This window comes from Notothenia coriiceps, unplaced genomic scaffold (genome assembly GCF_000735185.1).
Source record: "Notothenia coriiceps isolate Sejong01 unplaced genomic scaffold, NC01 NC01_scaffold00015822, whole genome shotgun sequence".
NCBI lineage: Eukaryota > Metazoa > Chordata > Actinopteri > Perciformes > Nototheniidae > Notothenia > Notothenia coriiceps.
The window spans coordinates 92,924-120,006 of NW_011348523.1; the positions used below are offsets into that span (position 1 = coordinate 92,924).

At 42.2% G+C, this 27,083-nt stretch overlaps 3 protein-coding genes across 4 annotated transcripts; all 3 read left to right on the plus strand.

Annotated features, from left to right (window-relative positions):
• Nucleotides 1-1,325: 1,325 nt before the first annotated feature.
• Nucleotides 1,326-12,130, plus strand: panx2 (pannexin 2). Of its 2 annotated transcripts, none has more exons than XM_010775587.1 (6): nucleotides 1,326-1,412; nucleotides 3,459-4,111; nucleotides 5,341-6,485; nucleotides 6,782-6,917; nucleotides 8,803-8,988; nucleotides 9,926-12,130. In XM_010775587.1, exons 2-6 carry the CDS (start codon nucleotides 3,883-3,885, stop codon nucleotides 10,270-10,272), a joined length of 2,043 nt encoding a protein of 680 aa, XP_010773889.1. In that variant the 5' UTR covers nucleotides 1,326-1,412; nucleotides 3,459-3,882; the 3' UTR covers nucleotides 10,273-12,130. The 2 variants fall into 2 exon arrangements, with proteins under 2 accessions (XP_010773889.1, XP_010773890.1); XM_010775588.1 differs by having other exon boundaries at nucleotides 5,371-6,485.
• A 744-nt stretch (nucleotides 12,131-12,874) lies between these two features.
• On the plus strand, nucleotides 12,875-17,430 carry trabd (TraB domain containing). Its single transcript, XM_010775589.1, has 9 exons — nucleotides 12,875-13,222; nucleotides 13,561-13,627; nucleotides 14,113-14,279; nucleotides 14,598-14,738; nucleotides 15,046-15,156; nucleotides 15,266-15,405; nucleotides 16,051-16,223; nucleotides 16,905-17,001; nucleotides 17,082-17,430. The coding sequence occupies exons 1-9, from the start codon at nucleotides 13,157-13,159 to the stop codon at nucleotides 17,266-17,268; spliced, it is 1,149 nt and encodes a 382-aa protein (XP_010773891.1). The 5' UTR covers nucleotides 12,875-13,156; the 3' UTR covers nucleotides 17,269-17,430.
• A 900-nt stretch (nucleotides 17,431-18,330) lies between these two features.
• On the plus strand, nucleotides 18,331-26,835 carry selenoo1 (selenoprotein O1). The gene is made up of 9 exons (XM_010775591.1): nucleotides 18,331-20,254; nucleotides 20,617-20,820; nucleotides 20,912-21,089; nucleotides 21,464-21,594; nucleotides 21,878-22,155; nucleotides 23,028-23,190; nucleotides 23,815-24,000; nucleotides 24,270-24,426; nucleotides 25,744-26,835. Exons 1-9 carry the CDS (start codon nucleotides 19,701-19,703, stop codon nucleotides 25,999-26,001), a joined length of 2,109 nt encoding a protein of 702 aa, XP_010773893.1. The 5' UTR covers nucleotides 18,331-19,700; the 3' UTR covers nucleotides 26,002-26,835.
• The last annotated feature ends 248 nt before the right edge of the window (nucleotides 26,836-27,083 follow it).

A 27,083-nucleotide genomic window follows, 5' to 3' on the forward strand; every position in this document is an offset into this window, starting at 1 on the left:
TGTTAGGCTGAGTTGTGAGGCACATTTTGCTATATTATATATTGTATATAAAGTCGACGTTTAGCCTATACAGTAATGTTCTGTGTTTGTCACACTGTCGTTCAACAACGAGATTTGTGTTCAATATCATTTAGTCAAGAACAACATCACCTTTAACTATGACTTCAATGTTACATGCATAATTGCAAGTTCACAGTTTTCCTAATTAAGAGGGCTGAGTGTATTTCTAAACATATAGGCCTAATATTATGCTTTTTTGTTCTTCAAAGTGAACAACCTCAAGATCTCTGCAAGGATGCTCAAAGAGAGAGAGGGAGGGAGAGACAGAGAGAGAGAGACTGAGACTGAGACAGAGACAGAGACAGAGAGAGAGAGAGAGAGAGAGAGAGAGAGAGAGAGAGATACTATATTAGGAAGCAGACGTAGTGAGGTGCGGCTTCCACAACCGGCAGAAACCGGCTTCAGGAAAACTGACTTGTGGCTCAGTCCGGCTGACAAAAATCGAGAGCGCGCCCCTATCGTGCGCCCACATCACACATCCAAGGATCTCAACATAGTGCACGAGGCTGCTGGAGGAAACTGTCCTTGCTAAGCAGTGATGTAATGTTAAGTTAAGGAAATCTTTGTTAATACATTTTATTGTCCGTACAAGACAATGTTCTTTAAAAATACATTATAACTATCTTCACACAGTCATATCTATCAGTAGCCCACGCAGGGTTCCCAGTTGTAATGCTCTACTTTATTTGAAAATGCAGGTTACCCAGCCTCCACTTCATCAGGAAACAAAATCCTTGCCACACATATGTGCTTGAACAAAACACATGTCATGTGTATTTGCCAGGCCCACACTCATAAATGATGGGCAGCTGGGTAAGCCTATCAATAAGAGCCACTGTCTTGAAGTTAGGTTGTAGACTTAGACAGGATTGAATAGCGGTTGCCGGTTTATTCAACTATAGCCAAGTCTAAGCTAATCCATAACTCTCAAACGTGATTTGAATAACCAAGACTAATTATGGTGTTTTATCCCAATAGTGTTACTCCCCTTTAATGTTCATATTTTAATTAGCCTATCCTTAAGAATGTAAATGAAACACCTGTAAATAAATGATTTTAGATTATGATTTGTGAAATGTCCCCCCCCCCAACATCCACACATCACGTGTCCTTGCGAATAGATCGATTGTTCCAGAGATGCAATTTATGAACTGGAGAATCCTAACGCGTTGTCTCATCCCTTGTTCCTGAGGAAGAGGCAGGGAGGGGAGACAGCGTCGGGTTGGAGGGAGGGAGGGGGCAGCTGGTAAAGGGGGGAGCCGGAACAAACCGGTGTGCTCGGATACATGCTGTAGCTGCTCGCCCGCACTGCAGATTAACTCTTACCGTGCCGGGAGATGCAGCGAGACATGGTGAGTGGATTTTCGAATGTTTTCCCCCCACTGCATGCACACTGCTTGTTTGTTAGCTGCACACACTCAGTGGGGCTAGTGTTTCCAGTGTGGACAGGTGATGCTGCAGGTGTTGAGCTTTGGAGACTCCAACAGCCTCCAACACACACAGAAGCAGAGCAGCACACACTCGATCACTTGATGTTCTCTGGTTATTCCGGAGCTCTCCACCGCTCAGGTGCTGAAACTGCACGCAGCTGCTATATCTCCGGTGGAAGTGTTTGTGCTCCTCCTGGATGAGATACTCCCAGCGTCCTGCACTCACACGCATGTTAGGAGACAGCATTAGCTAAACACGAGCTAACTGGAACATAATGATCCTCTGATGATATGTTCCTGCATTGTTCCCATAGGGACTAACTAATGAGGTGAAAGTGGGAAAACAGTGGGGAGAGTTTGTCTTTCTAATATCTATCATAGATCTGTCATATCCGGATGTGTTCTTAGGATGACTAAAAACAAGTGTCAGATCCACACTGAAAGTTATTCTCTATTCATCTTTATAAAAAACGAATATGGCTCTTCTATTGCAGCTCTTGTTTAAAGCGCTGTCTCTTTGTACTGGTCATAATAGCCAAGCGGGATACGGTGGTAGTCAAAGAATGTGGGATTCCCTCTCTAAGCTCTAATAACATCACCCAGTGAGACAGAATTACCAGTCGGACTATTCTTGTGCCGGTGGCTTACAAACAGCATTGCAGCCTCTTACTGAGCGCCTAAACATCTGATGCTGCCCCTTTAAATTTCAATTATGCAAAGTTTATTTCCCCTCTTCCTTGACACAGTGTTCAAGGATGTGGATACAGTTATTTTGGATGTCACTGGGCAGATCAGTTTAAAATCTGTAGTGTAGTTTATCCCATAAAGGACATCTTGTTCTCTTTTTAAGGAAAGGCAAGCCCCACTTATTTATAGCATATTTCAACAACAAGGCCATTCAAAGTGCTTTACAAAAAACATGAAATGCTACAAGGGCCACATAACACAAAATCAAATATGAAACAGTCATTAACAGTGTTATGTAAGAAATACATGTTAAAGTTGTGACACCAATAATTGCAACATTTACTCAGCCTTAAATAGTTCTCTTGAAATATTATTTCAAAGAAATGCTCCACTAATGATCTCTTACACCGTGAGGGTGATAGTAGACGCTCATTCCCCTTTGCATTTGTGTAACTGAAGTCTCAAGGTTCCACTCCTCCAGATATTAAGTACACTTCACTGCTTTGGATTAGAGGGCTTGGCTTTTAAGGGTTTCATAGATGAGCTGTGTTTATGCACAATGAGAGGAAAGTGAGTGGTGTGCAGAGGGGGTAATGGGGGGAGAGAAAGTAAAAAGAGGAGAAGTAGAGTGAGAGGGTGAGGGCTGTAGACGGGAAGGGGTGATGCGTTCACACTACTCACAGAGGACATTCACGTACCCTTCAAGTGTACTGAGCATGCAGCAGCCGCCAGTTCAACCCTGCATAAGCATATGCATGCTCATGTATACATGCACGCTCATTCACACATGCACAAACACACGCAGAGACGCACCAGAGATCAAACTGACAAGTGTGTTCACCTGACATCTCAGTGGGAACATGCTGTCCCACAGGGATAATGACTGCCAATTAGGGGCAGGGGACCAATTGTGGAATAGCAGAGTCCAGAAAACTGTCATTTTAAAAACTAACTGAGATACTTTTTTTTGGTGACTTAATGGTTGGCTAGAGAGGATACAATTGCCCTTTAGTGTCCTTGCTTGATCAAAGACAACCCCCACCCCCCTTAGATGTGACCACATTCACACACTCCACTGGTCACAGAGTGAGGATTAGTCGTCCTCGGAAACATGACTGCACTAGAGAATGATGGGTGGAAACAGAGAGCTTTTTCTGATGCAAATTCACACAAAGACTGATTTAAAATATGGTGGCACTAATTGTTTTTTTAAATGTTTTCAGAAATTGGATCTTGGGCCTCGAAGTACTTTTATCTATTCATTTGTTTTCTTTCTTTCAGAAAAGGATTGGTCAGAGCTTCCCTTGACTAAAGCTCGCATTTCAACTCTTCAGCCAGCCAGCTCTTTCCCTAGGGATCACAAGGAGGCCTGCTAAACTCAGCTCATCCCTCAACCTGCCACACAGAGTGGGACAGAGGCCTGGCACTGTGGAGATGGGGACACACATAGGGATGCGCACAGAAGAGGCAAAGGGAGGAGTGTGCTTCTGATCGTTATGCCTGGTCAGCTAAAAGAGAAAAGCAGTGGTAAACTGTAGAACACTCAAGAAGCACACCACACAGCATGAGGTTCCTTACGGTTGGTGACAGGGGCTGAAGTTGGCCAATAATTTCTGTCTTGGGGAGTGTTTCACTTCAGCAGGGAGTGTCGAGCCTCCCCTCCAGTCCAGAGGGAGGTTGTGGCGAGCGGCCCTTGTGTTTCCGGATGCAGAACATCCTCGATCAGAACTTAGACATGGCCACGGCTCTACTCGCCGGCGAGAAGCTGAAGGAGCTGATCCTGCCGGGCTCCTCTCAGGATGAGAGGGGGGGGTTACTGGCCGGCCTCCTGGTGCAGCTCAAACTGGAGCTGCCCTTCGACCGCGTTGTCACCATAGGGACGGTCATCATCCCCATCCTGCTGGTCACCCTCGTCTTCACAAGGAACTTTGCAGGTGAGACTTTTGCCACTAGAGGGAGTTCATTGCTAAACTGCCAGAGTGGTTATACACCAGCAGCTGTACGTTCTGAGTTTACCATGCAGTGCCTTAAGGCTTCTGTGGATGTGATAAGTAGAGATGTAAGTAGGAGATTAGGCAAAGAAGGAAAAGGACCAGTGACGAGTGCATCGGAGGAAATGATAGACTGGAGATAGAGAGGGGAGAGGAAAGTGTTTTGTTAGAAGGCTGGGTGTGACGGGAGAGATGTTAGTTGTATGCTGAGTCAGACTCTCTGCATAGCAGCATCAACCATCTGGGACTGAGCGTTTCACTTGGAGTTCAGACAAGTTCCCTCAATACTCCCTCAATGGTGTGTTTTATAATGATATTAAGGGCATTGCCAAACTTTTTTAGATGACTCAGCACCCTGCCCTCTGTGACTCTAACAAAGTAATGCTATTGCACATATAATACATGCCTTGGTGGTATTTTAATGGTTTTTAATAAATAAATAGTATGCATTGCAATAGCAAAATAGGGAATTTATCAGATGTAACTGCGTTTAGTTCAGAAGATTAAAATTGGGCTTTCTTCAACCCTAAACTACATAGATCGGAAAGAGAACAACTTAGACAGGAAATTGAGCTCTCTCTTCCTCTCTCTGAGCCAGGCAGATGATCTTTTCAAAGGCAGTGTGAGCGTTATCAGAGGCACACAGCATTGTGATCGAACACATCAAAGATTCTCTGAGATACAGCGAGAACAAAAAGTTAAACGAACAGATCAAGTTCCCGTGGTAAATACAAAGGAACACAATAACATAATTAGGGTAATGTGATTTGGAAGTGAAATGAAGATGAGCAATACATTTTAATATGTTTTAATATCAGATGCCCTACTGAGAGCAACTGAGTTGTTTAATGTTGGTTCACAGTATTCAGTCTTGTGTGTACATACATACGTTTTACAATGGATGACTGCACCAGATGTCTCTGGTATGTTTACCTTCTTTCACTTTCAAACAGGTGGTTTGGAGAGAAATAGTTATTCTAGGGAATTTGTCTAATCTGTTTGTCTGACATCACGTTATCACATTGCCAAATCTTGAAGCTGAGAAAAAATGTCTGAGTGATGAGGGAAATTATTTTTAAAAAATCCATGATTAAGCGTGATAGAATTGTTCTTTCAGCTGATATATTCATTTACATTATGACACAATTATCCAACTTATAATGTTCGGGCAGATTTTTTCTCATTTTTGTCCTATTTCTCAGAGGAGTCCATTTACTGTTACACACCACACAACTTCACCAGAGACCAGGCACTGTATGCAAGAGGCTACTGCTGGACAGAGCTGCGCGATGCTAAACCTGGTTTGGAGTCTCACCTTTGGCCTTCACTTTTTGAACACAAGTTCCTGCCCTATGCCCTGCTGGCCTTCGCTGGAATCATGTATATTCCTGCTTTGGGCTGGGAGTTCCTTGCCTCTACGCGGCTCACTTCAGAGCTCAATTTCCTGCTTCAAGAAATTGATAATTGCTACCATCGAGCCGCTGAGGGCCGAGCACCGAAGATCGAGAAGCAGATTCAATCCAAAGGACCTGGCATTACCGAGCGAGAGAGGCGGGAGATCATAGAGAACGCAGAGAAGGAGAAAAGCCCCGAGCAGAACCTGTTTGAGAAATATTTAGAAAGACGAGGCGAAAGTAACTTTCTAGCTAAGCTTTACCTGGGGCGCCACCTGGCTATTATCTGCCTCAGTACCATCCCCATTTCCTACCTGAGCGCCTACTATGCCCGCCAAAGGCAGAATGAGTTCACCTGTGCCCTTGGTGAGCCCCCGGACATCAGCAGCTACTTCGAGCTGAAGCTCAGGGTCAACTGTAAGCTGCCTGCGGTGCAGCTGCAGCGCATCATGGCAGCAGTGGATATCTCTCTGCTCTGCACCATGAACCTCATCATCCTGCTTAATTTGCTGCACTTGTTTGTGGTGCGCAAATCCAACTTTGTATTTGACAAACTGCATAAAGTTGGCATTAAAACACGGCGACGCTGGCAGAAGTCTCAGTTCTGTGACATCAACATCCTGGCCATGTTCTGCAACGAGAACAGGGACCACATCAAGTCGCTCAACCGGCTGGACTTCATCACCAATGAGAGCGACCTCATGTATGATAATGTAGTCAGGCAGCTGCTGGCTGCGCTTGCACAATCCAACCATGACGCTACGCCCACCGTGAGGGACTCTGGGATACAAACCATCGATGGCAACATGGACCCCTCTGAACTTGGGATGGGAGACATGACTGGGGAGCCGCTGGTCCTCAAACGGCCACGCAAGAAGATGAAATGGATCCCAAGCTCAAATCCTCTCCCTCAGCCATTCAAGGTAAGGCCTAAGAACAATTTCCATGTATTCAGATAGCATCATTGACACCAGAACAGATCTAAACCTAGTGCCCTCTAGAAAAAAAAAAACTTACTTCAATAACCTGTTTACTGGAGTACAGTTCACATAAACATGATCTGTTGAAGATACTTACATGTGAGCCATATCAGTGCTACATAAACCTCTTTCTCTAAAGAGGCACAGTAAGTAGTCCTCTTAAAGAACTAAACAGAACTCTTGACGCTGTTGAAGTTGTGATATAATTACCGTTTTTGTGTTTTCTGTCCTTTTAAAAGGAACCCCTTACCCTGACACGTCTGGAAAATAGCAACAAGCCTGAAAAACCCAAACCAGTAAGACGAAAGACGGCGGCAGACAGCTTCATTGCACCACTTCTGGATACCAAAAGCACACAATACCCTATCACAAAAGGTATGAATTATTATGAACAGCAAATCTGTTTAAATGTTTGTTTATAAATGTGATAATAAATATTCCTAACCATTGATCATTTCACGTTAGAATAGTGCTTAAGATAATATATAGTTAAACCAGGGATTTAGTTTCACTGCCTATTTGCTCTTGCGCTCTCTTACCTATGCAGGTGTGCAGATAAACCGACTGAAGCTGAACTGTTTCGCGGATCCACCGCCAGTCTCATTCCCTAGTTTGAGTTTGTTTATGGAGATCTGATCTGCTTTATGGACAGCGTTTATCCTTTGAAACGCGAGATATCTCACAGTAACAATGGCATGTTGAAAAATCGCAGAGACCAAGCTCCAGTTCAGATCGGTGGAAAAAGTGAATACCGGGCTCTGGGTCAGCGAACAGTTCAAAATCAGTCGGGTTGATCTACACACATGTACCGAAGAATGCAGGAGCAAATATCTGAGGCAGCAACAGGGAGAGCAGAAGCAGAAGCACTTGTATTCAGCATGAAGAGTTGAAACAACTAGTTAGCTAGCTAGCATGTGAGAAACACAGTAGGCCTATAACAAAAAGTTGACCGAATAACACACTTTAAAGACAGCCCCCTTACTTTGTATATTGAAGCAGAAATGCATAAATGGAATGTAAAAGTCAATTGACTGGCATCTTTATAATTTATTTTGGCTGGCTCCATCCTTCACACAAAGGATTATGTTTTATGTGAAAAGGATATTTTTTATTGACAAACCTGTTTATATTTTTAGGCCCACTCTGCAATTTCCTCTAGCTCTACGGAACTTTTTAGGATCTTTCGAGCTATTTGTTTTGGTTTTACAGCCTACAACTTTACTCTCTAAGCTCACTCTCATAGCTTTCATTAGCATTGTTTCCAGACGCAGCACAGTAGCTTTTTAACCCTTGTGTGGTGTTCATATTTTTGTTACTCAGCCAGTGTTCGTGGGTCTGGTGGACCCGCTGCCTTTTTGGGCTTCAATTCAACACAATCAAACTATTTTACGTTAAAATACTCAACAGATGTTTACTTCATCCCAAGTACAAGCAATATAAACAGCATATATGGTTAATACTTGCCCTTTTACATTTGTTAGATCACATTAATTAATTAAAATGCTACTGGTCTTTTGCCCGCTGATCGGCTGGTCCTGTGGCTCGTCTTTTTTTTGTAACTAGCTGATGCTCGATCTCATCCTCTTCTTCAAAGTCACTGTCGGACTCAGAATTCTCAGAAATGTGATCCTCACATTCTGAAACCTCTTCCTCTACATCATCATCAAATGGTTCTCTCTCTTCCAGAATCATTTGCAAGGCCCTTTGAGCAGAGAATCTTTTGGCCATCTTGATCAGTTGTGATAAGGACCCAAACTGGCAAAGCTTTATTTATTGTGTCTTGCCCCAAATGTGCAGCTTGGGTAGAGTGTGAAAAAAATAAAGATTGGTTCCCGCAAAACATAATGCGGGAATGTGAGAGCAGTGCTTGAATTATCAACTATGTTGCAACCTTGTGCAGGAATGGCAGGGGCAGAAACACACAGTCGCAGAAACACACACACACACACACACACACACACACACTTTTGTTAGCCCCAGAACACCCTGTGTGTAATGTAATANGGGGTACAGTGGGTGGTCATTGAAAATGTGTTCTGATCAGGTTCTGATATATGTTCTTTACAGAAAATGAGCCAAGGCCATTGAGTGTGAGTTTGAAAAAATAATGTATCATATCATTTTTCTTTAGCTAAATAATGAAAACGGGTCCAGAAGACCCGAATACCATACAAGGGTTAAACAAACTTTGGATTGGTGACCTGATTTTGTATGTTATGTTCTGCTTCCTTTAAGTCAGACTTCTAATTTTCCATCGTAGATATGAGTATGATGGAGAAAAAGCACCCTCGAAACTTCTCTCTGGACGTCCACCCATACATGCTGACCATTCGTAAGCCCAAGGTGGATGTAGCAACAGCCGAGCCTCTGCCCCCAGTGCTCAACCTGGATACAGTTTACCTTGAAGGCACACACACTATCGTTCATGTGTCAGGTTCAATTACAGGTAAGCTTGAACTCTACTTTACTCTAGCTTTTGCTGGTCCAGGGCCAGAATTTGCCATATTTTACTCAAACTGTTTGGGTTCAAGAAAAAAAAGCATGCAGCATCCCATCTCATCTAGCTGTACCTTGCATATGCACCTTGAGGTGGCAGTAGCTCAGTCTGTGGGGACTTGGCCTCGACCAAAAATACTGGTGTTGACTGGTAACTGGAGAGGTGCCAATCTATCTCCTGGTAACTGCTGAGGTGTCCTTATGCAAGGCACCAAACCCCCAACTGCCCCCATGGCAGACTCTTCGCTCTGACATGTCTTCATAAAAAAAGTGCATGTCTGCATTATTTTTCTTCTTAAATATAACCCACTTTGTGTTGCTTACCTGCTTTCAGAAAATAGGTAATAAATAACTATTTTGGTTCTTTAGGTTCCCCCACAAGTGTCACGCCAAACAAGAGTCGTACTAAACAAAAATCACAAGTAAATGAGAATTTGAATTAATGTTTCACCAAAATAGAGTCACGCTGAACGAGAGTCACGCTGAACGAGAGTCACGCTGAACAAGAGTCACGCTGAACGAGAGTCACGCTGAACGAAAGTCACGCTGAACGAGTCACGCTCAAAGGAAATCATGCCAAACGATAGTTACACTGAATGAGAGTTGAGCTGAATCAGAACTGGATTAAAAGTTGCCCAGAGGGATAGTCACGAAAAACGAGTCGCACTTGATGAGCGTTTGAAAAGAGAATCACACTGAACGAGAGTCGCACTGAGCGAGGCTGAGGCAGGGGCTCTCAGAAGATATCCTCACATGCATGACCCAGAAGCATGAGTTATCCACATTATTATCCACAGTATTTCTCAAGTATTCAGATCATTTACATTTGAGACTGACTTTTCCCTCTGTCCCTCTACCCTGTCCAATATTTCCTTCTTGTCTTTCAGAAACTAAGATTTGCTCTCCAAAATCGACCAACACTGCCTTTTCTACGATGACCTTGCCCACCAACTCTTACGTTAATGGCGTGAGCCCAAACCCTCCCTCCAGTGAGGACCCCCTCAGTCCCAAGTCTTCTCCAACCCCTGTCCTTCTTCCTCCGCCTACCCCTCCGAGGGAGCCTCCCCCCCAGGCGGAGAACCCTGAGTGTCCACCACCAGCCCTGACCAGAGCCCCTACACACCAGCTGATGAGCATACATCATACTCTGTTTGAGGGAGAAGAGGATGAAGAACAACGCAGGGATAGACTGGCAGAGAGACCCGGGGAGCTCATCGCTGCTGGGGAATGTTGAAGGAGGAGAAAAAGAGGGACGCTGAACAAGATTCCTCTAGCCCACTCTACACTGCGCACATGACCAGCATGTCAACCACTTCCTATTGACAGTCACCTCTACTCTTAAAATCAACTCACACTCGTCTGTGATGGGAGGATTAGACAGTGAGGACATGACATGGAAACTCCGGTAGTCCTAAAAGAGAAATGACCGAGACGGGGAAATTATTCAGAGGGGATAATATAAACGTTTGTTTGTAATTAATAATGCTGACCAGAGTACTGCTGTAGGAAATGATGTCACATTCATGTCTCAGGATGACTGTGTACAGCTAAACATCCTCAAATGAAACCAGCAGAGGTATAATTCAACAGGGTGCTAAAGTGCAGGATCCAACAGCTATATTAAAAAGGCTTAATGAAAGGAAAAGCAGCAATGAGAGGTGAGTGAGCTTTCAAAAATATAAATAAAAAAAGACACACACCTTAAAAGAAGACGGCATTACAGCTTCAAACTAAAATGTATTTTAAACACATATGATATAGCGCTTAGTCCCTTTATCCCAATAGCCAGGTAGAAAGGTAGCTTACGCAATACAGTTGAGATCTGCACAATTAATATGCAAAAGATCACAATATATTTGTGGCAATAATGTATGCGCTTACAGCATCATATCTCACAGAATGCTGTATGTATTGACACTGTATATGACTCAGACTTTGTGTAGATAATATAACACACGTTTCATGGCTTTATTATTGCCATTTCACCGCTGATTAGGAACGTGTATGATATCTTGACTCCACTATATTTGCACGTCATTTATAATAGGTCAATTGTTATATTATATACAGGAATAGCAAAAGAACAGGCTCTAGAATGAAAGAGTGCCGTTGTGAGGTGACGTGCAACTACAGTACAATATTGCTCAGAGAAACTGTCACATAGGTAACGGATATCTATGACAGAACTACAATGATCTGGTTGTTTTCTTCTTTTAAAGCAGATCAAACATAAAGAATGGAGTTGGACCCAGTGGTAAAGTATGTGACTGTTGTGTTCAGCTGGCTTCTCGTGGAAGTGCTGTGATGTGATGTGAACGAAGTGATGAGTAGATTTAATGTCTCACTGGAGGGTTCATTACTAGATAGAATAAGTTATTGAATGCCATCTGCTGTCTCAGACACAATCTAAATGTCTTCAGTAGTTCTGCCCTGCCTCACATTGTGTCAACATCTGCTATGAACAACTTAACAGTTAGAATGGTCTGTCTGTGATGTGAAGTAGAAACCATGCATATGGGGTGTCTTAGCACTCTTCACAATGAACGAGTGAGTGGACAAGGGGATGGGTGCCTACCACTACCTCTCACATTTTCAGCCACATGAATACAGGAACTTCACTAAAGGAACTGCCTGCACTGACTTACACACAAATATGACATATATTCTACTGTAGAAAACATTAGTACTTTCATCTGGGGTTTACCTACAATATCGGTAGACATATGCATACTATACTCATTACTCACATTTGTCTGGGGCATTCAGGAAGCATACACTTGTGATGAGGGACAGCATTTTTTTCCAATGATCTTTTGGTGCAAATACAAAATAATCCACTTTGTTTTCATGTTGGCTAAAAGTCCCGTTGTTAGACTGATCAAGCACACCGAATGCATCCAAAAGCACTTTAAGACTTGTAGCGCGAGTATGTGAGGGCATGGTATATGTTAAAACACAGCTCTGCTTATAAAGAATTTTTTTCTGTGTAGATTTGAACATTGAGTCAATAAAGAAGGGAAATCTGTGACAGAGAAAAGAGTCCAGACTTTGATTGTACTGTGTGAAATGTTATAATGGCAAGTAAATAAATACATTTTCCCTATAAAAATAAATGTGTGGGTCGACTAAATGAATGACTACATGTACCAGGAAGCACTGTGGCTGTCAGATTCAGACGAGCATTTGCTGTAATGCAGCTGTAGTGGCGAGGAGCACACTGACATACGGGCTGGCTTAACCAGTACGTTTTTTATATTTGTTTTGATACAACTATTGTGTATGATAGCAAATGTATTGTACTTGATAATGTCAGCATTTGTTGTGAAATTTATCAATTCCAACGATTAAGTTTTGACGACATACTTACGGGGCTTGCTAGCGATGAGACTTCAGTAAACCATGGATATAAAGAGAACTGGATACAGCGTTGGAGGAGGGATCCATCCATCCCGTTCATTCCATTTGCTCGCATGAAGCTCAAAATGGAGCAACTGTAGATTCAGAAAGTACCCGGATCATCCGGGGCCTTTTGCTTTCCCTAAGCCCCGCCTCCAGTCTCCCGCTCTCGGCTCAGTCAAATTAAGAGAGAAAATAACTCTGGTTTTGGCTTTTAGCGCATTTAACAACCCTAATGATTTAAATGAGGGCTATAACACTGCTCGTGCTCGGTATTTTACTGATTTACAGTGACTCTTCCCAATGTAAGTCGATGGGAAAAAGTATTTTGGGTCAAAATTACGTCACGGAAGCTGTAGTAACATCGTTTGGCCACTACGGCCATTCACACAAATCGCCTTCAACGGCCACTGTACTTCCTGGGTGCTTCCGTACCTGGAAGTAAAACTAGCTTAACCTGCCCCCTTCAAGTCACTTCGTCTTTAGCTGCACTGTGCCTTGTGTTGCTAACATTTTCTTCGTAGTGATAACCTATCTGGAGATAACGAAACATTTGTATTTAGTCCAATGTTTATAAATCAGTGACAGTCCTGAAACTACCGAAGGCACAGCTGGACAATTGTAAACTGCGTTTACACTGCGTTTTAAAGCAACGTCAGCAGTCACTAACGCTGCACTGTACGCAGCTGTGTCAGTGAACGTCTACTGCTGAGTGGTAACGCATGTCTTCCTCCTGCTCTCTGTCAGCTTTCAGTGCTCCAAAAATGGATCAAGACAACAATTCAGAGGTTTGCAACACTTCCAATCATTGTGTTTGTGTGGGTCTGTGAGTGAAAGACTATACGTCGACTGGTGTTCTGCCAGATGCTCAAACTGGACAGCGTGTTGGGTGTTTATTATGATGTAAAACACTTGTATTTATTCTGATGCTAACGGTGCTATCTTTAATTTGTTTCTCAAACATTGCCATATGAATTTTCCCCAAGCAGGTACTTAAATATGTGCAATCAGTCTGTCTTTCTCAAACTGGCTAGACTTGGAAATAAATAATCTCTTAATCTAGTACAGATATAGCATGCCCTGTGTTTTTAAATGGCTTGTTGTTTGCTGTTTTGACATCTAACAGGATGAGTCTGTCGGCCCATCGGAGAACCCTTCAGAAGATGAACTACCCTCTCTGCCTCCAGGACTCTGTAAGCTTTTTTAAATGACAGTGTGTATGCTGTATTTCATCAGAAATATTTCATAATACCTGTTTTTTAAGTGTCTGTTTGCCACGTCATGTGTCTGTTTTGAATTCAATATCATATTAAACATGTTTTGGGTAGTTTATCAACCTGGCAGTGCCTTTCAGCAGGCTTTTCGATATTTATTTCTAATTTAAATTGTGACACAATAATCAACATTTAATTACTATCTGTAACCCAATTGTGATTATGCGGAGTTAATCTAGTCCATCAATAGCAGAGACACTGCTTATGTGAAAAGAAATGTGTGTATAGTGTAAATTACTATAACTTTAGCTTCTGCACTTTAAAAGAGAAACCTTTTAAAATGTGTTTAAATATGAAAATATATTCTTCCTATAAAAATATGGTAGTTATTGTAAGCCATAAAAACTATATGTGTCCCCTTGTATATTTCAGCTCCTTTTAAAACTTTATTTTATTTTGTCCAGCGGATGGTGAAGCAATGGAGCTGCTTTGGCAGCTGCGGTCCCAGCGCCGCCAGGCGTCCCCTGAGCTCCCAGAGACGGTTTCCATTCTAACGGCTCCGGACGGCAGCCTCCTCTACCTGGTGGGCACGGCCCACTTCAGCGACAGCAGCAAGCAGGATGTGGCTATGGTGAGCCAATGAGAATTTACAACAGGATTCGTTCAGTACGCGTTCCCGCTTACACCCTTTTAAAATGTGATAGACTATGAGTTATCAGTGAAACAATGGAGTAACTCTGAGAATGTGCTGTACAGTAGCGCCTGGGAGATGAGTCGGCCCAACTGTTAATACTGTAATTAGGTTTGCATTCTTCTCTTGCCAAGCATAAGTCTTGTTTTTTCCTCATTGATTTTCAGTTTTTACTTCCTCACTCACTGCTCATTTGCCATTTCTCTTTCTTGCCTACTATGTCTCTGTTTCTTAATTTTGCATTTCCCTGCCTCCCAGACGATCCGCGCTGTGCAGCCAGACGTGGTGGTGGTGGAGCTGTGCCAGTACAGGGTGTCTATGCTAAAGATGGACGAGGCTACACTGCTGAGGGAAGCCAAAGACATAAATCTGGATAAGGTTCAGCAGGCCATCAAACAGGTCAGACTCAGAAAGATGGACTGACAGTACCAATGGCAATCGAGAAAGTACTGAATACTGTGGATAAGGATGTTGTTTAAAGTGTCTCATTCAGGAACTCATTGTTAATGGTAAAATAAATGTCTCTGATGCACAAACAGTGTTAGAGCTTTTCATTTAGTTTCATTTAGTTTTTTCTTCTAGTTGTTTTAACTATGGTAATGTGTGCCCTGAAATCTGTGTATTTCCAGAACTCATCTTTAAAGAATGACCTCTGAAGGCATAGCTGTTTTTCTGTGAATGTTTATTTTTGTCCTGTGTTTTTCAGAATGGGCTGATGTCCGGCCTCATGCAGATTCTCCTGCTTAAAGTTTCAGCTCACATCACAGAGCAACTGGGTATGGCTCCCGGAGGAGAGTTCAGAGAGGCCTTCAAAGAGGTAAAACATGCACCAAAGATATGCATATCTAAAAAAGGTGGACAGTGGCTGTATATATTTTGTGTTTATTTTGTAATGTTTTATTCTTGAAGTTGTTCTTTCCTCACAGGCTGGACAGGTACCGTTCTGTAAATTTCACCTTGGCGACAGGCCGATCCCCGTGACGTTCAAGAGAGCCATCGCAGCTCTCAGTCTGTGGCAGAAAGCCCGTCTGGCATGGGGTCTTTGCTTTCTCTCTGACCCAATCAGGTAGCTTCATGTTTATTTTTTCGTACCACACCATTTTGTGAGACTTTCTTAATATCTATTACTCAATACTGCTGTCCACGAGAGAATAGAGAAGTGCTGTATTTAGACGTCCTGAGATGATCGAGAGGGAGATGACCACTAAATAGTCAATGTTTTGCCCTGGAAGAAAATGCAGCTCCAGCTAACTGACTTCTCGGTAGGATTAGGGAATGTGCGCCCACACATATCTTACAGCTAGCTGCATAAACTGTTTGTGAATCCATCTTTCGAGATTTCTTGAGCTTGCTATATTCTCTGCCAGGCAAGGGAGACCCAACCAGAAAATATGCTTTGAAGTACAGTATGTTAAATCCCAACAAATGTAAGCTGTCCAGTGTCCACCCATTGAGCCTCAGATTTGTTTTTCATTTCTAGACTGAAAACACAACAGGTTGGTCACGCTGTAAAAGGCTTCTCCAAGTGCAGTTGATTGCATCATTTTTTGCAATCTTGTATACAGACTTTTTAAAAGAAGGCATTAAAAAATGATTTAAAAAATATTAAATTGAACATGATTTGGAAAGAATTCTGCAGACTTCATCTGACCCAATCCTTTGTGAATGTTTGCTCCTCATCCTTTACTCTCAACTGTTGTTATGTGTTTAGTAAAGAGGACGTGGAGAAGTGCAAACAGAAGGACCTGCTGGAGCAGACCATGTCAGAGATGATCGGAGAGTTTCCTGCTCTCCACCAAACCATCGTGGCCGAGCGAGACATCTACCTCACACACACACTCCGCCAGGCTACACGCTGTGTGGAGACCCCCAGTAATGCCCAGAGTGCGTATACACCTTTAAAAAACATCTTGTCTTTTTATTTCAAGTTTTTAGCTCCCTAATCCTGTTCTTTATGTTTTCACCTTGTGTACATTATGGTTTTATTCACATCATAAAATACTGCTATTCATTTTGGTTGTTTTACATATACATTGCTCATTAGTCTTGAAAAATAAATGTAATTTTATCGTAATTCTTAAATAGTGCGTCATAATTGCGTAACTGTGCTTGATATAGATTTTCCTTAACAAGACGTGTCAACCTACTGTGTAGTGTATCTTGTGAAATGTGTGTTTCTAAATAGTTGCGTAAACAGCGGACCGTTAATGACAGTGTGGTTTGAATGCTACAGACGCTGTTGACCAACATGCTGAGTCATATTGTCTATAAAGAGGGTGGAACTGTTAACTTTACTTAGCTTAAAAATAAATGTTGAAATCATGGTGAGACCACAGGAATTGATACTTTGTGAATAATCTAGGCAATGTTCCTCATTAATTAATGCATTGTCAAAAAAGGGCAGTATCCAGACATTCAGGGCATTTATACTGAAATGTATCCCTGGTGGATTTTATGAAACATTTCCCAGTTGTCAAATAACCTTTTGGTTTTGTAGAAGTTTAAAGAAGTGTTGATTTTCTATGTAACAAAATATGTTATACTTCTTTTTCTTTTTTTTCACAGAAGTGCCTGCAGTGGTGGTGGGAGTCGTAGGGATGGGTCACGTTCCTGGCATCGAACGGAACTGGGAGAAGCAGCTCAACATAACTGAAATCATGAGGTGAGTGTGTTACATATCAGATGTAGACTGTAATAAAAACACTCACAGTTGCTGAATGTGTCCGTCTGTCTCTTCCTCAGTGTGGCGCCGCCCTCACGTTTCGGCTGGGTGCTGCGTACGGTCATAAAGGGCGTGGTGATGGGGATGCTTGGATATGCCTGCTACCGTGCTGGAGGGAGTCTGGGCCGAACCGTGCTGTCTTTACCTGCAGTCGAATCTTTACTGGAGACTATACGGCCACCCCCTCTTAGCCCACATGACCTTTGACCTATTAACAGTATGCATTTTTCACCAATGGCCTTAAAAACAGGTGGTTGGGCTGGGGGAAAGGTTTCATCAGCCCACGATATGAACTAACAAGGACCTCAGGGGGTTAACACCCCCCACCTCGTATTGATTCCCCTGTACACGCAGCAGGGCCGTACTGCCAAAGAAACCATGACAGTACTCTTTGTTTTCTTTCATATTTTGTGCAGACCCCGCATTTTGTAAGGTTTCCAAAGGCCAATATTTCCCTCTGAATATATTTACTTTACATACATAGAGTTTTTATTTGAAACTTATCAACAGATATATCATCAGTCAGGTGCCTGGATTAGACATTTTCTCACACACACTTTTTATTTGTCTTATTCCTTCCAATTTCAAGTCCAGCACTTTATAAGAGATTGTTATGGTACATGAAGCATATGGAGAGGAAAAGAGTGTCAAATATCAAGTCAGTCAAAACGTTCCTTTTACTCATTAATATAATCTAAGACTGAAGCAGCAAGTGACCCTCATGGTGTAAGGTAAATGAAGAAAATCTCTAAATTGGATGGCTGACCATCATTTTCTTAAATATTTTTAAAATCCACCATTCTTTAAACACACATAACACACACTTGTTTCCCATGTGCACAGATAAGTGCCTCATGGTTCAGCACTAAGGGCTAAGGGTGTACTGAATGGACTGGCAAAAATGTGTTAAATGCAGCTTATAAAGACAACAACCACAGGTCAATGCAATTTTTCTAATATACTGTCTTTATATAATTCTATATAAGGCCTATTTTATAAATACCGTTGCCCCAAATTGACTTTTGTTGTCTTGGCTTCAGATATGACACTCATGACTTTTACATGCATTAGGACCTGACGCAGGACAGGCATAAATGTGCCTAAGGATGAGCAACGCACTTGATAACATTTATATAATTGATTGTACCTCCAATATGAGGTATCCTCATGTGTTGGTTCTAACTGGCTCCATCGGTGACACATAAATATGCTTTTACAGAAAGACTTTTCTCAAAAATTCCACGAGAACGTCATTCAGCACACCAGCTGTTTGTACTTTTTATGATATAATTATGCATTATGACTTGCCTGTGTGATTGTAAATTAGCAATGGGTATTGAGATGATAAAAGAAACACAAGTATTTTGTTTCGCTCAAGGTGAGGACTGACCGTGATGATTTCTGAGTGGACATTTGTTACGGACATGTTTTGACTACTATGAAGGAAACGGACCGTTCAGATTGGTCAGAGTTGAGAGGTAAAGCCTTACACTGCTATCACTGCTGCCTTTGACCCTCAGATTGCCTCATCTGCTGAGGCTTTACAGTATATACAGTTTATACAGTATATACAGGTCCAACATTGACCTGTATCCATACAGAGCTGCTTATTGCATGTGTACAAATGAACTAAATGACATGCCGGGAGCTTTGTTATGTAAGAAATGTCCCAATAAATCCAAGACGATATACTGTACATGGTTGCAGTGCAATAAACCAACATAGATTTTTAAGGTATTTCCAATCTTAATGTTAAATGATTTTATGTACAGTACTGGAATTGTTTAGATCCAGTGGACTAATATTAGAATTAAATTAAGTAGTGCCACAAACATTATTGGGACCTCCTCAAGTTAAGCTAACTCATGTAAAAACCGTTCTTCCAATATATAAATCAAGTACTTTGCTCAAGTTAGAGAGGAGGATACCGGGAACAGATTATGTCATGCCTCTCGGTCCCTTGGCAGCATAAAACAGTCAAACTTAAACATATGTCTCTTCATCATTTCCAAAGGTTTAATTGCTTGAATTGTCAAGGGAAAACTGAATGCCAGGCTTTTCCGTAAAACGTACTTCCCCAGATCCTAATGTGGTGTTGTCATTGTTAAACCAAACATTACAACATAACTTCTGCAATTAATTATTAAAGAATTTAAGTAAATATTTACTTTTTTTTTAAAACCCTGCTTCATTATGTTAGCCCCAAAGATTGTAATGAACTCAATAAGGATTACGTTTCCTATGGACGAGTCATTTTGATGTATTAAAATAACATATACTGTACAGCTTTGTGGTGAAAATACATTTTAAAATGAGTGACTACACACAGACAAAGAAATGTCGCAAAGGTGAAACGAAGGTAGAGATTTAGAGGTTTCTGTTTTTGAATATAATAATCCATATACAATTATGATAGTAATCAGTTCAACAGCGCCATCATCTGGGTTATAATAGTCATTTGGTTTTAATTTCGGTAAAACATAGTTCCTTCTTTCCTGTTTCCGGACAAGTATTGATGTAACACAGTCCGATTACCAAACATCCGCTGTAGTTTATTGCAGCTATTATGAAAGCCGGACAGGTGACCACCACTTCGTAACACTGCCAGTGAACATACCCAGACAGATGGCCTTGTTTGAATGGCTTATTTAGCTCCTCGGCTTGGACACTTTCGCATCTTTAAGCACAGTGTGTCCGCGTGCAGGCTGCTCGGCACGGCCGGGATGGCCGACATGGGTCTGGCGCTGAGTCGGTCCCCGCTGGAGAGGCTCGACTTCGACAACGTTGCGCTCAAGAAACTTCCCCTGGACTCGTCCGAGGAGCCGGGGGTGCGGCAGGTGAATGGCGCGTGTTTCTCCCGGGTGAAGCCGCAGCCGGTGACCAAGCCTCGCTTCGTGGCGGTGTCTCACGAAGCTCTCGCACTGTTGGGGCTGAACGGAGAGGAGGTCATGACCGACCCGCTCGGGCCGGAGTACCTCAGCGGGTCAAGAGTCATGCCGGGCTCCGAGACCGCCGCTCACTGCTACTGCGGACACCAGTTCGGCCAGTTCGCCGGGCAGCTGGGCGACGGGGCGGCCATCTACCTGGGCGAGGTGAAGGTCCCTCCCGGCCAAGACTCCGACCTGCTCCGGGAAAACCCGAGCGGCCGATGGGAGATTCAGGTGAAAGGAGCTGGAAAGACTCCTTTTTCCAGGTAAACCGGGAGGTGTTACTGTGTCAGTTTGTGTTGTGTTAGCAGAATAATTTTTCCTTTACCATTTTAATGAAATACACCACAGATTACAAAAGAAAAATGCTGAGAGACTTTCCCTTTTTTCTATACAAATAAAAAATTTCGACAGCACCAAACAAGTTATTGGAAGCTAATTTACTTATAGGATTCTTGCTGGTCTGATATGTATCCCTAGTTAATTGCACAAATATGACTAATTTAAGATTAGAGTGTCAGCTAAATATAATAATCCTAATGAGTATATTGAAAATTGTCAAACGACCTATATTACTATCTGTATAATCAGGAACATTGTTTTTTTCTGTCTTTTCTGTGCTCCATAGACAAGCTGACGGACGTAAGGTCCTGCGCTCCAGTATAAGAGAGTTCCTGTGCAGTGAGGTGATGTTCTTCCTGGGTGTCCCCACCACCAGAGCAGGCTCCGTAGTCACCTCTGACAGCAGGGTTGTACGAGATGTGTACTACAGCGGGAACCCTCGTAACGAGAGATGCTCTGTGGTCCTCCGCATTGCCCCCACCTTCCTCAGGTGAGGCCCTGTTGTCCCCCTTTCATCTATCATAGTTTCTTTAGATGCACACACCTGAGTTGTTTATTTAAAATGTGCGTTCTCTGAGCAGGTTCGGATCCTTTGAGATCTTCAAGCAGGCCGATGAATCTACGGGCCGTCAGGGCCCCAGCTATGGACGTCATGAGATCCGAAGTCAGATGATGGATTATGTCATTGAGATGTTTTACCCTGAGATCCAGCGGAATCACCCAGATAGGGTGGAGAGGAACGTGGCTTTCTTCAGAGAGGTCAGGGCACACTCTCTCAACTGACAGCATACCCATTCCAGCCAGGAAACTGGCACTTGAATAAAGAATGAAATCTTTCCAAAGGTTTAATCAAATCAGCAGGCTGCCAGCTTCACGTTACATTTTGGAGCCAAGAACGCTTGGATCCTCTTATCCTGTTAAGCTGCTGTGGGTGGTTCAATAACAGAATCTGCTGAGTCACTGTGACCTATGAGATTAGGACAATAACAAGGCATTAAACTCTGGATGACATTTTCCTTATTTAATTAGTAATGAATCACATCATGCATACTTCCCAGTGGATGTATTCAGATGGTTCTGGATATTCTGTTCACCCCTCTTATGTTAGATGACTCTCTCCTCCCTGTTTGCAGGTGATGCTGCGCACGGCTCGACTCGTGGCTCAGTGGCAGTGTGTGGGTTTCTGCCATGGAGTCCTGAACACGGACAACATGAGCATCCTGGGGCTCACGCTGGACTACGGTCCATATGGATTCATGGACAGGTTAGACATTTGCGAGTTGTTTTGTCCAATTAGTCAAATTCTGTTGGTCCTGAATGGTTATTTAATATTTGAGTCAAAGGACCTGTTTATCTTTTCTGCGACAACCTATATACAGTCTCCTCCAAAACTATTGGAACTGTTTTGGACATAAAGGAGTTGGCCTCGCTGTTCCAATATTTTTGGAGAGGACTGTAGAAGTAGTTTGGAATCAGGACATCATAATACACATATTTCTGGATGTTTACAGTCTAATTATAAAACTCTACTTTCCTTTTCTTCTCAGGTTTGATCCAAATTTCATTTGCAACGCTTCTGACAACTCCGGCCGATACTCCTACCAGGCGCAGCCGGCTATCTGCAGGTGGAACCTGGTGAAGCTGGCGGAGGCTCTCGCTCCAGAGCTGCCACCGGACCGGGCTGAGGAAGTTGTGGATGAGTACCTCGATCTGTACAACGGCTTCTACCTGGAGACCATGAGGAAGAAGCTGGGCTTATTGAAGAAGGACGAGCCGGAGGATGAGATCCTGATCATAGAGCTGCTGCAGACCATGCACAACACAGGTGGGATATGAGTGGATAATCACTATATATCTGCTAGTAGGGCTGCCACGATATCACATTTTCTCTGCACATTTACTTTGATCAAAAGAATGAAGAATAACCATATATCTACAGAAAGAAACCCTCAAAATACTAGTGTAGACAGGGGAGGAAACAGTAATTTGATTGTGGATTTACGAGGCACTAGATTAGTTTCATTATATAATATATGTTTTATTGATATTACATTACATTCCATTTAGCTGAAGCTTTTATCCAAAGCGACTTACAATAAGTACATTCGACCAAGAAGATACAACCTTGAAGAAAACAGAATCATATAAGTACATCAGGTTTCATAGAGCCAAACATTTCAAGTGCTACTCAACTGGCTTTAGATAAGCCAGTCCTTTATTAGTATAAGTCCTTTGTTAGTATGTAAGTGCTTTGTTATATAAGTGCTTAGTTAGTATGTAAGTGCTTTGTTATATAAGTGCTTAGTTAGTATGTAAGTGCTTTGTTATATAAGTCCTTTGTTAGTATGTAAATGCTTTGTTATATAAGTGCTTAGTTAGTATGTAAGTGCTTTGTTATATAAGTGCTTAGTTAGTATCGAAGTGCTTTTTTTGGTGCTTTTTTTTCATTGCATTGCTCGAAGTGGTGTCGAAAGAGATGAGTTTTCAGTGGTATGATACAAATATTTAATTTCCAAATATAACTGTTATCTTAACAACCGCTTTATTGCTACAAGCTAATTACACAGTAATAGTCAGATGAGAGAGCTTTCTTTATTTTAGAGGCAAAAGGTTTGAGGATGTAATGTATACACACATTGCTGTAATGAAACATATTCCATCAATCACTTGAATCGCTTTTCTGTCCCCGTGCTGCAGGAGCTGACTTCACCAACACCTTCCGTAGCTTGAGTCAGATTTCCTGTCCCACTGAGGGTGAAGAGGAAGAGGAGCTCGTGAGGAAGGCCACAGAGCTCCTGCTGCAGCAGTGCGCCTCCTTAGAGGAGCTCAAGGCTGCCAACAAACCCACTATGGATACACGGTGAGCATGACATATTTTACAACCACACTCTGTGTTGGCGATATCGTTACATCACAGAATGGAAGTAAAACGCAGCTGAGATTTTAAGGGTGATTAGTAATAGAATGTAATATTTATTTATCTTTTAATTAATCACCATCATTTTCTGGTAACTGGTCATTAAAATAATGCATTTAACATTGTTAATTAAAATATTAATGACTAAAATGTAGATAATGGAAAAAATAAGTTTGATTTCACATTTTGCAGTACCAGTGTGGCTCACTAGGTTGCGTCCTGAGGCTCACCACTTTGCCGGCATCAGTGGTTCACATTAATGTGTGGAAGGCTCTTAATTATGCCTGGTATTATTAGCCGCTATTAAGGGAACATTGTAAACATCAGATTTAGAGAAATTAGTTACACTTTTAATCTGATTTCCTGCCTTACCAAATCTTTATTTTATGCATGTTGGTCTCGTCAGTGAAATAATCGTGTCTTTGTTCAGCTCACCTTGTTGCCTCAGATTACGTTTCTAACCACAGTTAAAACCTTGATTGCCTGTGCTGGCTGCACCGCTCCTCTGCTTTCTCCAACAGGCCAATAAAGATTCTAACCGTTGTGATTTCTGCCTGTTGTTGACAGTGAGCTGGCCATGCTGCTCTCCATGGCTCAGAGCAACCCAGCGCTGTTCCAGATGATCTCAGACAGGGCGACAATTGCGAGGCAGTTGGAGATACTCAGCAAACTGAAAGGCCTGATGGAGACCAGCCAGGAAGAGCTGCAAAGCAAACATGCGGAGGACTGGAGCGGCTGGATCACACGCTATAGGTGAGGGGGAACATTACTACGCAGAGAGAGGGGGAAAAGGCGAGGTATGTGAAGGAAATGATGAGTAAGAACAACAGCTGGCATATGAAACAAGGAGTAGAAGGTGGAGGAAGAGGATAAGAGATTTGTTGGTGGGTGGATGGTGATGGGTGGAAGTGTGACTGATAGGGGGGGGGGGACACACACAGACAGACAGAAAGAAGAGGAAACGGGCTGTTGAGTCCGACATGGCTCCACCCTCTGACTGTTATGTGTTATCACCCCCTCAGGAAGCGTCTGGCACGGGAGCTGGAGGGCCAGAGCGATGTGAGGGCGCTGCAAGAGGAGAGGGTGAGGGTGATGGACAGCACCAACCCTCGCGTGGTACTCAGGAACTACATCGCCCAGAATGCAATTGAGGCTGCTGAAAATGGAGACTTCTCTGAGGTCAGGCTTAGATCCGCTGTGATGCTTTTGACCTTTTGGTTGAAAAACTTGAAACCCTGAATGTCAAATTAACTTATCTTTGTTTAAGTTTAAATTAGATTAGATTAAATTAGAGTTTAGAATAACTATGTTACTGGAAAAAACGTTTTTATACAGGACCTCCATTTTTGCATTGCTAGTAGTTTCAGGGTAGCAAAGCAAAGATTACAATACATTTAAGGAGATATTCAAAAACATAAAAACATCGGTAGCACTGGACTCAAAAAGCTCTTTGGTGGGAAAGAAGAAAGTTCCAGGACACTATTCTTTCATATAGTAAAACATTTTTTTGTAGACGACTATTAAGTTATTCATGCTTTGTGAACAGCCTGGAGAAGGTTGCTCCTGCTGCTACATATTGGTTGTTAACACAGCTCAATGATAGCATGAATAAATATGAAATAGCCATATGAATGACATTTTACTACCATTTTGCCATAAGAGTGGCTTGGGGCTGTCTTCTTTTTGACACTTAAAGGGATAGTTTGGTTGTTTTTAATTGATTTTGTATGAGGTACTTAAACATATTCAATATATATCCTAGAGTTGCTTTAAGACCTTTGGATGTGAGCATCAGAAACTTATTTTCACCAGCTAAAAAAAGCTCACCAAAATAATCTGTAAAGTTTATGCTATATTTAGCACTGCTTTACCTTGCTGTCAGACAGCTACTTCTGATGAGGAAATAAAGCAATTGTATTAATCTATGCTGAAAGCCACTAATCCCTTGGTTCTGCAAAGTAAAAAGGGTTGCTTTGAAAAGAGTATAGATGGATACAACAGCTTCAGTTCCCCTTCAGAAACACGGATTGTAAAGTTGTCTCTAGGCAAGATAAAGCAGTTTAAATATTCTAAATATAGTGTACACTGATAAAGATTGTTTTAGGTGGATCAAATACATGTTGCTGCTTCCCCTGACCACAGCAGCAACAGTCCAATATGGTCAGCTTTTGTGTGTTCACCAAGCATGTTGACCGCCATCTAACTTGACTACCTAATTTGACCCTACTCACAAACATTCAGACTATCCATTTTAAAGGGGACCTATCATGCTAAATGCACTTTTTTATGTCTTTTATACATAAATATGTGTCCCCAGTATTTTGAGCAAAACACTTCATAGACATGTTTTTTATATATTTCTACATATCTGAGACCTATGCTATTGCCTAAAAATAGCATGATAGGTGATCTTTAAGTTACCCTCAGTTCCTCTGCTCCCTTTAGTGTTTCACTTTCAGGGTGTTCACCTGCTCTCACTTCCTCTCTGTGCTACAGGTCCAGCGGGTCCTCAAAGTTCTGCAGAAGCCTTTCTCTTCACAGCCCGGGCTGGAGAGTCCTGCCTGGGTGGGCCGAGGCCAGACCACCGACCAGGGGGAGCGGGATGAAGAAGAAGAAGAGGAGGAGGAGGAGGAGCAGCAGCAGCAGCAGGAGGCGGCGGCAGCGGCGGTATCTTCATCTTCATCAACAGCCAGAACTCCTGTTCCCTACGACAGCAAGCCCCCAACCTGGGCCAATGAAATCTGTGTCACATGATCTTCGTAATAACTTCCTTGATTGTTTCCTGCCTAAAATAATGAGAGAGGTATAAGGCGTTTTAAATATGTTTATGTCTGTACAACTCTTTATTACTTGGGCAGGCAGCGTCTTGGAAGTTAGCATGAGGCGCGACACCCCACAGGTTACCCAACTCTTACAAGGCAGACAGGGAGATTAATTGGTGCACAAAAGCAAATACAAATATGATATATGCTTAGGTTATATGAAAAGCTTGTCTCTGTAACTGAAGATTGCAGGACAATGGATTTAAAGTCCTTCTTATATATGATTGGCTTTAACATCAAAAGTAATCTATATATAAGAAATTTGGTTCGATGAGTGTTTTTGCTGATCCCCTTGAATGCAAGACGCATTAATGGTGGCAAAAACATGACCAATAAACATGAATGGCACAAAATAATAATAGTTTGAAAATGCATCAAAATGCATTTTTGAAGAAAAACTGTGACTACACTAAGAAGCCAATCAGATCGTTCCCTGCCTGCTTGGGATTTGTTTAGGTATTAATGACGACTCGGGCATCAAGTCCTTCAGTGACCTGTCTGACTCTGAAAAACTGTGGGGTGTCACCTCAAAAGAAACCAAAAAACAACATGTGTGAGAGAGAGAGAGAGAGAGATATGATGATTTTAGGAATGTATTTGTGTGAATGGTTATGATCCAACAAGCCGCAGTTGATAAACATGCACAATATTCTCCTGTTGTAGAAACATTTGCCTTTTCCATTGTCACAGCACCACTTTATAACCTAGAGACGACTGTCGAGCAAAGTAGAAATCGGGTTTTGAAAATAAAACGTTCTAAGGTGAAGTTTATTGCAGTATGTGGCATAAATGTGACCCTAATTCATGAATTTGTTTTAACCGTGATGCCTCAGCGCTAATAATAGTTTGCCATATCTGAAAGAGGGTTATTGTGTTAGTTTGTCAATAAAAATGATTTTATAAGTCAAAAAAAGCTGGACTGACAAATTGAAACCCAATGAGGATTAGTTCCAGAGTTTTATTTTTCCTTCAAAATTATGAAATATGTTTAATCTCTTCCTTAACAATAGCCTT